The sequence below is a fragment of the Rissa tridactyla genome, chromosome Z, assembly GCF_028500815.1.
Source record: "Rissa tridactyla isolate bRisTri1 chromosome Z, bRisTri1.patW.cur.20221130, whole genome shotgun sequence".
In the NCBI taxonomy this organism is placed as follows: domain Eukaryota; kingdom Metazoa; phylum Chordata; class Aves; order Charadriiformes; family Laridae; genus Rissa; species Rissa tridactyla.
In genome coordinates, this window is record NC_071497.1 from 30,368,190 (window position 1) to 30,382,194 (window position 14,005).

The 14,005-nt window shown below is 37.5% G+C and overlaps 1 protein-coding gene across 2 annotated transcripts in view; it reads left to right on the top strand.

The window, feature by feature from the left end:
- Positions 1–13,668, top strand: part of FBN2 (fibrillin 2) — a 174,824-nt gene extending 161,156 nt beyond the window's left edge. For both annotated transcript variants that reach the window (XM_054186701.1, XM_054186702.1), the window contains exons 57-65: positions 1,875–2,081; positions 2,792–2,917; positions 3,515–3,637; positions 3,786–3,902; positions 4,569–4,697; positions 6,360–6,479; positions 8,221–8,452; positions 9,128–9,287; positions 11,703–13,668. In XM_054186701.1, the coding sequence (XP_054042676.1) occupies positions 1,875–2,081; positions 2,792–2,917; positions 3,515–3,637; positions 3,786–3,902; positions 4,569–4,697; positions 6,360–6,479; positions 8,221–8,452; positions 9,128–9,287; positions 11,703–12,077 (1,589 nt within the window). In that variant the 3' untranslated portion in view covers positions 12,078–13,668. The remainder of the gene's footprint in view (positions 1–1,874; positions 2,082–2,791; positions 2,918–3,514; positions 3,638–3,785; positions 3,903–4,568; positions 4,698–6,359; positions 6,480–8,220; positions 8,453–9,127; positions 9,288–11,702) is intronic.
- Positions 13,669–14,005: the final 337 nt, after the last annotated feature.

Consider the following 14,005-nt stretch of genomic DNA (forward strand, 5'->3'; position numbering starts at 1 on the left):
TTTTAGGCAGGTCTGCACACTAAATGCTGATTAAGCGTTTTATATTCATCAACTCCTGTTTCCTTTTTGATATGTTCAGAGTTGTCATTTGCACTTTAAAATTAATTGTTCCCTTTTTAGAAATCAAACAGAACTGCAAAACCTTACTTTATCATCACTAGTGTTCAAGTGTAGTTACTTCAGTGTTCTACAATATGGAAACTGTAGGAGTATTTGTTAGTATTCTCACATCAAAAACACTTGTGTATTATCTTACGTAAGAACTGTAAAACCAGCTCCCTGTAAATTGTCATAAGTACTGTGCTGACTTCATGGCAAAGCAATAACATTGGAAGTGCAGGGTATTTCCTAAGGATTAAGACCACATTGGAAGAGGATGCTGCAGTCTGTTAACCTCTGCCAGTCATTAATGCCAAGGAAATAGCCTGCTTTGGGGTCATTATTGCTTTCTTATATTTAATATATGATTTTCTTGTTATTTTCTGAAAACTGTGCTTTGGGTTAGTTTGCTTATTGCTGCTTTTCTTTTAGGGCTTCCCGGATCAGAAATTACAATGAAAAATTAGTCTGGCAGAAAAAAAGCACAAACTTTAAGTCTTAGATGACATTATTTTGAATATATTGTGCAAACCTTTAGATTCTGTTCACATTAAAATTTATTCCACATCTCAAACTGGGGACAAAGCTTTATATGTTCTTCAAGTCATAATATGCACAAAGACCTGCACAATAATATACCTGTCTTGGAGAACAGAGATTGCAGAGTCTTGCAAATTATGAGAGTAAACACGGTGTCTTACACAATCGACACTTTCAGTGAGGACACCTTTATTTGATGTAAACAGTTAAGTTACCGGGCACCCAAAAAAAGTTGTGCCTAAAGCCAGAGTTTACATTTTACCTGATTCATGTAAGAAATGTACAGATGCTACTCATCATACTTGTAAAAGAGGTGGTCAGATGGGTGTTGATACATTTATACATTCTGATGGATTTGAAGGATTTTCACTTTTAGCTTTGAGAGAAAAAAAAACTATCTTTCCTTTAAAACAATAAGTGTCTGTCAGACCATAGTTGACAAAGTCTCCATTTTAATTAACAAGTAAGACAGGTGACATGGCCTATTTAGAAGTTAACATCTCTGCAAAATTCAGAGTTTCCATTAGCACTGGAAGCTGGTATCTCTGCTCTCCTCAGCTGCCTCTTTGAAGAAAACATGTAGGAGCTTAATGACTCTGAATTTCTGCACCTCTTTTATGATTGACAGGTTATTAACCAGAAGGTTTAAAAATGTAGGAAAACAGAATTAGTAAGACCATATAATTATTTTTTTCCCCACAAAAACTAGGAGTGACACTGGAAAAGCACTGAGTTGCACAGACACTTTTTTGAGTGCTAGGGATTTTGTCACTTAAGCCACATCAGGATCGTTATAGGTGATCAGACACGCTACTTTGGCCAGTAAAAGAAACAAACAAAACTTCTAACCCTACTCCAAATAAATCTTTCAAATGCAAGCCAATCATCAGCAGCTTAAGTGGAAACTCAGTTTGGCCAAAGCCTGTTTTACTATCAAGCAAGATCACCAGATATGCCCCGGGGCACAGCTTTCCTAGAAGTGAAACTCATCATGAGTATCCAACCCAGGCAGGTACTGAACTTTAGGGGTGTCTGGAATACACTTGGAATGGCAGCAGATTATCAGAAGACACAACAATCTGAAAGGCTAAGTCAAACAGAGTTCACAGTCTGGTTGCTAATAATCTTCTAGGGCTTGCGTGTGTTGACAGAGAGCCAGAATTATACATCAGATGCTTAACGGATCAGATGTTTATCTCCTGCTCTTTCTTGATTTCTCTACTTCTTCATTGCAGATAATCGCCAAGGGTTTTGCTTTGCTGAAGTTTTACAGACAATGTGTCAGATGGCTTCAAGCAGCCGGAATCTTGTCACTAAATCTGAGTGCTGCTGTGACGGAGGCCGGGGCTGGGGTAACCAGTGTGAGCTGTGTCCACTTCCTGGAACCACCCAATATAAGAAACTCTGTCCACATGGACCAGGCTATACTACAGATGGAAGAGGTATTTGCAGGGATGAAAAAAGGCAGAAAGGGGGAAAGGAATATGCTCACATATTTAAGAAAATGCAGAATTCTTTTTGAAGTTCCTGCAAAGAATTTCCTGTGAAACAACAGACGTGTTTTTTTTTTTAAATGCTGCTGAGAGACCAGAAATTAAAAACACCTTTTAACAGTAGCTGCACCCAGAATACTCACAGCTGAGCACAGTTTTCAGGGTTGGGATCTAAAACAGGAGGTACCAACCAGTAACTAAAAGCTAAAAATGATCCCAAAGCCTTTGGATGCTGAAAAGTTTCATACATGGCAAAGGCAACAAGACTTGTTCCAACAACAGTCTCACTGAATGCTTTGCAGTTACTATTTATACACAAATGTATGTAGCAGAAGCTAACATACATTTTTAAACTCTGGTGAAAAATTTTTGATGTCATCTAGCTGGTCATAAGAAAATTCACTTCTATGGGTTTTGTATTTTGAATTACCAAAACTGGAACCTGATTACGCAATGAAATAGCAGGAAGGTTTTGATACAAAAAACAATAATGAAAGTTGGAAGGATGTGTGACTTTGAATTCAGATCCATTTTTAAAGAGAAAGAAAGGGTAAAGTTCCTATCAAAAGCATGATGACAAGGAACTGTGCAAAAATGGAAAAGAAGAAAAAAGTCGAATTTAAAACTTAAGGATGACATATTTAATATTTTCTGTACAGATATTGATGAATGTAAGGTCATGCCAAACCTATGTAGAAATGGACAGTGTATTAACACTATGGGTTCCTTCCGATGCTTTTGCAAAGTTGGCTATACCACTGATATAAGCGGCACATCTTGCATTGGTAAGATTCAGCATCTTAATCCTCAGTTATTTTTTTAATTCATGTATAATGACGTATCAACCTCTGTAAACCATTGTATCAAAGCAGTTTTTTCTCTTTAATTTCTTTTCTGTCTTCCTTTGGCTAATACACACTTCTATTTTTGTATTTCATTTGGGGAAATGGAGAAACAAGCTGTACTGGCAATATTCCTGCAGTAGAATGAGCACTGAAATATATTGCAGCTGTATAACCATTTTGACTGACAAACCAGCTCATTACTTCGTGGTCTACATTTTCCCACTTTCCTGTTGGTTAACAAATATAAGTATACCATAGTATGCCCAAAAATAAATACTTAGTCCTTAGATGAAAATAATAATGCCCCTGTCACTCTAGTGTATTACTCTTTCAAGACACTCAGTTTGAGCTGTAGAGACAACTACGTAGAAACTCCACAGCAACACATCCATGGAGAAAGAAATAGGAACTCTGAACAAATGTAAATTGGGGACTTTTTCTACATTTTTCTCTTAAATATGGTGTTGTTTAGAAAACACCCTCCAAAGACAAACAAAGAAATCAGTACAACAGATACTTAACAGTTTCTCTCTTTAGATCTTGATGAGTGCTCCCAGTCTCCTAAACCATGCAATTTTATCTGCAAGAACTCAGAAGGGAGCTATCAGTGCTCATGTCCTCGGGGCTACATCCTTCAAGAAGATGGAAAGACATGTAAAGGTAAAGAAAGTTCTACACAGTAACTTTTAATTTTGTCACACCTTGACTTAAAAGGAAATAGTTTTGAAGTGTGATGTTTTTATCAAGTTAGACTAAATGTACCTTTTTTGTTGACTTTTCTTAAGACAACAACATCTCTTACTTTCAGATCTTGATGAATGTCAAACCAAACAACACAATTGTCAGTTTCTCTGTGTCAATACCCTTGGAGGCTTCACATGCAAATGTCCACCTGGTTTTACACAACATCACACAGCTTGTATTGGTAAGAAAAACATCAGTTTTCTTGCACCAGTTTTTCTGTAAGAACAACTTTCTCAATTCTTATTCTTTTGCTCTGTAAAAACAGTAATAATACAGACCAATAATGTCAGACGTCCAGAAAACAGATTTTGAAGAGCAACAATTACAGTAAAGAAAAATCAGCCTATCCACCATTTGTATTTTCTTGCTTCGTAAACAGTTGTATATATTTAATACATGTTATTGTATTCTAAGTATAACCACATGGAGACAAAGGGATAAAGTATTAAAATCTGATTTAAAATGTAGTTAAATAAAAACAGACTGCGTTTTCTTTTTTAATAGATGCAGATGTCTTTGGATCTTAAGCATATGTATGAATCTTGCCAACTGAAACTATTTTAGTTCAGCTAATACAGAAGTGCAGCATTTTTCCACTGTCAGCAATTACACACTTGGGTCTTTTACACTCATAACTAAATTACAACTTGCACTTCCAATTTATTAATTGCTCATGGCTTTGCATGAGTTGTCAGGTCATCTGATATTTAAATATGAAAAGCTACGTTTTCAAAATAAACGGTTGCACCACTGTAGATGTCAGCCTCTTAAGAAATGTTTTATGAACATGTCTAAAATCATGCCACAAGGTATACCAACCTTCTTCTCTCTCCTCTGCATTTTTAAGATAACAATGAATGCGGTTCTCAGCCATCACTTTGTGGATCAAAAGGAATTTGCCAAAACACCCCTGGAAGTTTTACCTGTGAATGTCAAAGGGGATTTTCTCTGGATTCTACTGGATTAAACTGTGAAGGTAACTAGCAAAGGTCAAATTTTTTTATGGTGCAAAACTTCTGTGTCTGTTGAATCCTGTGATATCAAAGACAGATAAAAAAGAGCACCATCCATAGTAAAAGCAAATACCAAAAAGAAATAGGAATGTATTTGGGTAATTGTAAGCAAAACTATATGTAAGAACATGCTGCCTGAGTAATTTTTACACACATTAGAATAAAAAGCGACTTTTTAGCTGACTCTTAAGCAACTGTTTCCAAGCTGCCATTTCAAGTTCGCATAGGTTTATGCATCTAAAAGTCTAGCTGTTTCTTATTTTTAATTTTCATTTTATACAGTCTAAACTGAGTCTCTCTACAATTTTTGTTGCAGCTAATTCTATCGTCCACCTGAGGGTATCTAATTTAGATTCTAAATTGCGTACTTTAAGTCTTCTACCTTAGAGATATACATTCAGAAGGGTAATTCTCTACAGTTAAAATACAAATTACGCTGTTGAGCTTCATCTCTCTCTTGTCCCAAAGGGGCCCCAGTCAGGAAATCTCTATTTGAGAGCTCCAGACTCTTCAGTGGGCCTCAGATATTGAGCAAAGAAGAAATTAAAAGGCCAGCCCATCTGGCTGCTGAGAATTAGAAAATCAGAGGTATACGCATACAAATTTATGACATCTCAAAATGTCAGCTACCTTGATAGAGCACAAAAATTACATGTAGAGCCTATTTCTAAAGTAACAGTGCAGAGTACACACAGCCAGAAGTTTTATAAAGCATTATCTTCTATCAGATTACTTTGTTCACATAAAGTAGGTACGTCCTTATTGTGCACTTTACCCAGCACCTGCAAAACAAAACCCTAAATTATACATACCAAAGCATTCACAAGATACATATACAACTAGCACATCAGAACTGCTCTGCTTGCCATTACTAATAAAATGACAGCTTTCAGTTCCTGGCACAATGGTTTTCTGCACCTCAGGCTTTGGGACATCACAATTCCATTAAATTTGTTTCAAACTGTGGACAGCTAGAGTGTAACTTGGAATCTGTGATACCATGTGTGATTTTTTGTTTCCACTAGAAGTGCATACTGTACCTGACACATTAAGCTGCTTACGATCTATTTATTTCTTACAGCCGACACTATTTCAGATGACTGAGTTTTTATCTTTTGTGGTTTTTTTGTGGCTTTCTCCTTTATTTACACTTACCTCAGAGACTTTTTAGATGGCTTTTTCTTTTTAGTTGCAAAGGTTAGCACTTACATCCAAATTTGATACGTGTTCCTCATATTCAAACACTTCAATATGTTCCATATTGACTAACTAAAAGTTTAGTCCTACATAGTTGGTTTGAAAACTGAAATAAAAAAACATTCAGATTCTAAACATTACATCAAAGCAACATCATGTGGGATTAACAGGAATAGTGTTTCTTCTACAAATCTGAGTAATGTAAAAAAGCTCATGTGCTTCAACTACATTATTGATAGATAGAAAGAACACTACATTAATTGACTTTCAGGTTTTCCAAAAAGGCAGCCTGAATGGGGCTTCTATCTTACAGCAGTACTCCTCTGTCAAAAATGGTGTTTCAATGATTATGATCAAAGTAAGTAACATATTTGGCAACACGTATAATCGTTGTTCTTTCATGTTGTACTTTTCTGCCGATTGCAAAGATGTGGATGAATGTGATGGAAACCACAGGTGCCAGCATGGCTGTCAAAACATCCTGGGTGGATACAGATGTGGATGCCCACAAGGATATATTCAGCATTACCAGTGGAATCAATGTGTCGGTAAGGAAACAAACAGCACAGAATGTATTTAAACAGCAAAGGTGTCACAGTGTTTATAGCGACAGCTGTCAGGCGAGGACAAGAATGGGCAGGACAAAGGGTATGCAGACAGAAATAATTTTTTCCTCTCTCCCCCTCCTTCCATACACTTGTTACTCCCAACATAAATCAGTCACATAAGGTAACACGAAAACAAACTCATCCTGTTGAAACTCTGTGTGACAAGGAGTTTTCCTAGTAAGGCCTAAATTCTGACTCCCTTCTCCTCAGGAAAATCCCCATCTTAGAACGGTGGAAAGATGTTCATTGAATTCATGAAAGCATCAATGTAAATACTTCTGCTGGGGGAAAAAAATCCCAAAAGAAAAAAAAACAAATCCCACCTTTCATCAGTAAGAATTGCTCACCATCATTAGCAATTTGTGAATACTACAGAATAGCATCTATAGTGCATGGGGAGAAAAAATATCAACATAACCATTAGGGGTTTCCTGCTTCCAAAATACAGTCTTAAGGGCAACATTAGTTCTTTGTGCAGGGAACAGGGACAAATTAATCAGTTCAGCAACTTTATTGTAGGTTTAGCTCATTCAGTCCTCATTTCTCTTCTCTTTCATGAACTGATCTAACTCCCGTACCAAATGAAATGTGGGAATTATTTATTTTTTTTATAAAACCCAACATACTCCGTAACAACCCCATCCTGTATACTGTTCACAAGGCATCATAACAACATATTTACCTTTTCAAGTATGCTTTCATGGTTCTCTGTCAATGGTGTCATAATCAGAGGATGGCTGTGAGCACTGCCATACATTTCTTGCTGGCTGATCTTACTGTCCTTATTCTAGACATATAAATTAGCTTATTATACTCATTTTACATTAAGTAGCACACCATCATCACTCATTACTTAAAACTGCTCTACAGCAAAGACTGGCATGGGAGTGATAGGAACACACAATGAACAAGTCCCACAAAACTCCAAACCAGCTACAGTCTCTGAATATAATAAACAGTCCTCAAAACAATGTCTCCTAGTGATTGCCGGCAAGAAAGGTAAAGCATACACCAATGGTATTGGACAGGAAAACACCTACAGGAAAGAATACAGGGAAAGTAAGATAAATAAAATAAGCAACACATGCCAACTATCAAAAGCATGATCTTCCATACAACAAGCTACTTTTTTAACAATATAGCCTGGAACCAAATCAGTCACGCTGACTGGAGGAGTCATCTTCTCTGTATCTTAATACTTCCCTTTCTTTTTCATTTTTGTTGGCTATTTAGATTGGTTTTCCCCTCACAGAGCCTGCAGGTTTCCACTACAAGTATGTGCTGACTTTGCTCCATCACTGTGTGCCCAGGAACACTATCACAGTTGGAGCATGACTGGAGTTCCAGCTCGTTTCTCCTCTGTGTACCTTATATGGTACCCTGTAAAGAGAAAGAGGACTCCCAAGCAAAACAGGAGACATACCTTGCAGGAAGGGGGAACATTGAGTCAATATAAGGTTAAAAGTAACAGTATCCTAAAATACCTTTACAGCCCAGCTATATGTGTTTGGGACCTTTGCCAATGTCCTTTTTCTTCAGAGACCAAGTATCTATGGCGTAATGAGGTCAAGGATGTAGCAGAGCCCTAGGACTTGCAGATGTTCTGATTTGTTAGCTACATCTTGCTTTCCTGATACCTATCAGATTAGAAGATACCAATATACTTTTGTTTGCTTACTAGATGAAAATGAATGCTCCAATCCTAACACATGTGGCTCTGCTTCTTGCTACAACACACTTGGAAGTTACAAGTGTGCCTGCCCATCTGGATTTTCTTATGACCAATTCTCCAGTGCATGCCATGATGTGAATGAGTGTTCTTCTACCAAGAACCCCTGCAATTATGGTTGTTCCAACACCGAAGGTGGTTATCTTTGTGGCTGTCCACCTGGCTATTACAGAGTGGGACAAGGGTGAGTATCTCCACACAGTCATTTATCAAAGACACATTCAGAAGGCTATTAACCAGCTGGACCCTAGTCAGAGAGAAGAGCACAGTGCAAATGAAGGACGGGCTACTAAGCTGTCCTTTCTACTCCCTTTGCACGCAATATCCATAAGCTAGAAAAAAGACACGTCTGTACATGCAGCATGACACTCATTTTAAATCTAGCATATAAGCAACATTAAACAATTAGTTCTGCTTTCTCTCTAAATACCAGCATAAGAACTCGTTGACAAACCTGCTCAATGAGGACTGTTACTCTGTAAGGATAGGTACCATCTGTATTGAGATAATTAAGGGTTTTAAGCCACACTGATCAACCTAGAACATGAAACACAAATGAACGGGTTCATGTCACGTTCTGGTACATGACAATGGCTAAATTCTTCTTGCTAAACTCAGGGCAGTTTCTTTGTAAAACTTGAAAATTTGAAAAGCCTACAGGCCTTCAAGCCAACAGTTGTATTTCATTCAGTATGCCACACTAGTGTGAAGAAAATTTATGCACAGACCTCCTGCTGAGGGAAGGGAAAGGAAGGGGATACAGACACTGTGGTACAGATTACATACGCTCACTTTCCATTTAACAGGACAGTTCATAAAACTGCAAGAAGTAACTAAAACAGATGTTTTTATTCAACAGCCACTGTGTCTCAGGGATGGGATTTAACAAAGGCCAGTACCTGCCACTGGATGGAGATGCCGATGAAGAGAATGCTTTGTCCCCTGAAGCATGTTATGAGTGCAAAATCAATGGCTATTCCAAAAAAGACAACAGGAGGAAGAGAAGTGCTAATGACACTGTACGTACCAGGATAAATAAGCACTATAATGTACTTTGAGGTATTTTCAGAGATACCGTACTCAACATTATCACTAAATGGAGGGAATTTTTTAACACCACATTCAATGTCAAAAATCTTCTTTTCCCCTGCCTCGGTGGTTTCTACACTTGGGTCCTATTGGCACGAACAATGTGACACTCAGAAAGACATCAACAACTACGACGTTTTTAAAGCTTGTAAAGAATCCTTTGTCGTGTGAGATGTGGTCTAGTTCCTGAAAATATATTCAGAGAAATAATTTTCCTGAAATTACAGAGAACTAGGAAACTGGTCATGTCTGCAGTCTGTTCTGCTGTCAGGAGGAGACTGGGCAGCATTTTATGGTCTGGGACAGCTAAATAGATCTTATTGCAGATCATTTTAGTCTAAGTTTAGTCATGGTTGCTCACAATTGTGGGAGACTAGAGTCCCTGACCGAGCTGATATGCTTAAGTTAAATATTTGCAGAATTGCTGAGGGTATTCGAGAATTACCCTTCAGACTTAATTTTTTTTCTTACTGCATTTGTGAGTTTATAAAATAAGTTATGGGAAACTCATGAAAGGACAGCCCTGCTATTTACACCTTTTAGATGCTTTTTTTTAAAAGTTAGACGAGTATACCTGTATATCTGTTATCTGCATTATCTGTATGATAGGATGTTGTCTTGTAGCATTAGCTCTGGTCTTGAAACCTGCAGTAATAGGAAACTGGCTCAGTTTAGGGGTGGGCACACACACAGACTTTCCTTCAGTAGTACAAGCGTTGTGTAATGCAAACAGGCAAAATGCAGACCCTCAGCTAAAATGGTACGGTGTGCTAGCCGCACAAGTTACATTGAAAGAATGGGGAAACAAGTCTCCTTTCTAAAACGGTAAAGGCACAAAACAACCCAGAAGCTCCAGTGTTAGTACACGCTACTTTGCATGATGCCATCAAAGCCAGTTCTTGTATTGGCAAAGTATCTAAAGACAACAGTAATCCTGTAATTTCTGCTCTAAAGGATATAATGTTGGCACTTAAAATCTGAATTTTTGATTTCCCCACACACATCCACCCTTCCCATAAACATCCCTTTTCCGTCCCCACCACCACTCCCATTGGACCTGTTCCACCCTGAATTCTGTGGTCAACCCACCACAGAAATACATGGATGTTTTGAAAAGCATTTTTTCTATTGCATAGTTAATTTCATATCTAGTTCGTAATTGTTATATCTTGCTACTACGGTTTTTTTAATAGCATTAACCTTTTCAGTTTTTAGTACTAGAACTACTTGAGCAGTAAAAGGTTTCACATCCATAAAACTATGTGAAAAAAGAAATAATCTCATCATTAATAGCATCTATTGGGTGTGGTATTTAAAATACTACACTACTTGCTCCTGTCCACAAATTTTCCTTCTTTGCACCATGTGTTTTGAATTTCATTATGTATTAGTACACCTATGTACTCAGATGTGATTGGAATTCCCTCAGAGAGAGAAATCCTTTGCTATCTTTACAGCGTGAAAAGATCTTGACATGTAGGCTAAGTACCTCACTTAGTATCAGGTTTCCTAAAGAAGACTACAGCATACATATTTATGTAGAAGCACTTTCAAAAGCTGTTGCTTGTTAGATGGCTTTCCTAGGAATGCACTCATCTCACCCCCCACCCTCAAGTGTGTTCACAGCTAACACCTATGGACAGATTCACACCTGCAGTGTAAGCATACTGAAGCTCAAATTAAAAAAGAACATGACTGATTTGTCAGAAAAACAATGCTGTGACTTTCTTCCACACTCCTTTCAGTGGTCCAAATAAGATGTAATCGGACAACGTGACACACTAGCCCTTTCTGTAGAAGGCTAACAATGTTCTCTCCTTACTTCAATTTCCTTTGTACTTCCTCACCACCAAATGCTGAGCCTACTTGTTTTTAGAAGCTAGGATTCATTAAAACAGTTTTACTAGAAGTTTCAGGGAATTCCCAGTGTTGTGGTATGTGTTGCTGTAATGTTCCTCACTGAAGCTGATCATAGGAACAAAACTGTGCCTCACATGCAGTCTTTACTGCAGCAGTAAACACAGGTCTCTTATTTACATGGACTTTTTGCAAGCATGAAGTTAAACAGATTCTGAAAAGAATCTGAAATCTGAGCCCCCTCTGTAGACCCGATGCTGTAACTTTAATTATTCTGTTAAACCTGTGTGGGAAGCCTGTAAGATTTACAGGGTGTGTTATATGGAATCAAGCAGTTCTCCCAGGTGGAAAAGATTTACAATTGCTTCTTTCACAGATAGATTTTGACAAATGCAGAAACTGTTAATAATCACATACTATTTTTCTTTCAATGGAAGTGAATCTCTGTTTCTCTCCTGCTCTAAACGATCTTTCCTCCTTTACTTCAGATTGAGCAGATTAGCTTGGAAAGTCTGGACATGGATAGTCCTTTGAAGATGAGAATCAACATTTCCAGGCTTGACAACAAGGAGCACATCCTAGAACTCATGCCAGCCATTGAGCCCCTTACCAACCACGTGCGCTACGTCATCTCACATGGCAACAATGATGGCATCTTTCAAATCTATCAGAGGGATGGACTGAGTTATTTGCACACAGTTAAGAAAAAGTCAGTGCCTGGAACTCACACACTGGAAATCACTAGCATTTCTCTATATAAGAAAAAGGAGCTAAAGAAACTGGAAGACAGCAATGAGGACAACTACCTCCTAGGAGAGCTTGGGGAAGCTCTCAGAATGAGGCTGTGGATAGACCTCTACTAGCCATCTTCCAGACTGAATCCGGTTCTTCAGTCACTTCTGTTCACCTATCTACCCACCTGAGCGTATCTGTTTTTCAAAGGCTTTGAAACAGTCACTGACTTTTGGGGGAGGAAGGGAAAGGGAAAGACCTCTTCCGTTTCATCCTGCCAAGACTGGAGAACCACCCTTGCAGGAGGGTAACTTAAATTCTGCTACCGCCAAAACTTTGATTACAATGGCAATCATGGTTACTGTATCTTTTATATAACCTCAATTTAAAGTATATTAAAAAGCTAAAGTTCAAGAAGTCATCATATGGCACTAAATGGCACAAAAATGTGAGCTATTTTTTTCCTGTTAGCAGTCTGTAACACTTTTGGTATTTTGCTATAGTTCCTAATTAAAAAAAAATATAGAAGTTTATTTATTTTTAATGCAGTAATATATGGAGAAAATAACAAATTATGTAAACAAAAAGGGAAACTTGCTTGTTTTTCTTTAGATTTATAAATTTGAGCTATAACATTTTAGAGGTACTTTCTTAATTAAAAAAAAAAATAGATTTGAAAGACGTTTCCTTTTGGGTTTGGGCCAGTCATCCAAATAGCATATAAGTAATTTTAAAATGTATCAGAGCTGAAAGAGCAAGAGCACTGTAGTACATCTTCTGGATATTCTGAAGTGCTCTTGCAAAACTTTGAGTATTCAAAAAAAAAGAAAAAAGAGAGTCTTGAAGGACAAGAATTACAATATCAGTCTCTGCAGAGATCATATTTCACAGCAGCTCAATAGGATTGTATTCTGAATCAGCCACATCAAATAATGGAAGAAGAGGCGCAACCACTGTAGCAAAATACCTTGACTGCTTTTGATACCATTAGAATTGCAGAACCAAACTGTACTGTACTTCCAATAACCTCAAGGAACCACACATGCAGCCACACCTCATTCTCAGAAAGGTGCTCTACAAACTTGCATTACTGTAGGCAGCTGAAGAAAATAATGTCTCTCTGAAGGGAACATGTGATGTTTCATACTGTTTGGTGCTGGCTTGAATTAATGGTGCATTTACTAAAAACTGAGAGCTGTATCAGGACTGCCATATGTGCAAACTAATTACGCAGTGCAGACAAGGAAAATGTGTATTTGAAATCCATTTGTTAGAAGTTTCATTAATACTGTAGTTATACACCGTATGCCTCATTTTATCATAGCTTATTTTGTAAGAAAGATGTTTGTACAATGAGTTGACATTTAGTTTACTTTAGTAATTTTTTTTTTAAATGTCGTACCATTATGTGTTAAAATGTATGTCTCAATGGTGCTTTTTTTGACAGCTGGTGCCTGTAACTAGTCATGTAACAGAATCTCATATGTGAAAATAGCCAAAGCACACGCTGACTCCAGGATTGTTTCAGTCGCATATCAGTGCTGACCAAAGATTATATCAAGTTATACTCAGTGATTTTTCTTTTCTTTTCTTTTTTTAAGTTTGGGGATTTGGAAAAGAAAAAGAAAATTTGTACATTTTTAATCAAATGTTTGTAAGAAATAAAAGGTTTGTTTGAAGGTCTGTATCAGTAAGACAACACTTTTCTTGCAATAAAGCTTATTTTGGGGTAGTTTTTTTTCTTTGAAATGTCTGTGTTCTTTACCCAAAATTAACACCTAATTGTAAATCTGAAGGATTTCAGAGCAGAAAAAGGAGCTGATACGGTGCAAACTCCTCACTCACATTTTAAGGCCATACAGCATTTGCTGACTTAGTTTGTCTGTCATGACAGAGCTTAAACACGGGAATTAAACCATTCTTACAAAGTTAAAACTGCCTCAGCTGTCTCAAAATCTCTTATATATTAGGTTAAAGTGGGCTGGCATTGCAGAAAGTTTTACTTACCTGTGTAATGGGAGAAGGTTTTGCTTATCTGTGTAACGAGGGCTGAAGAACC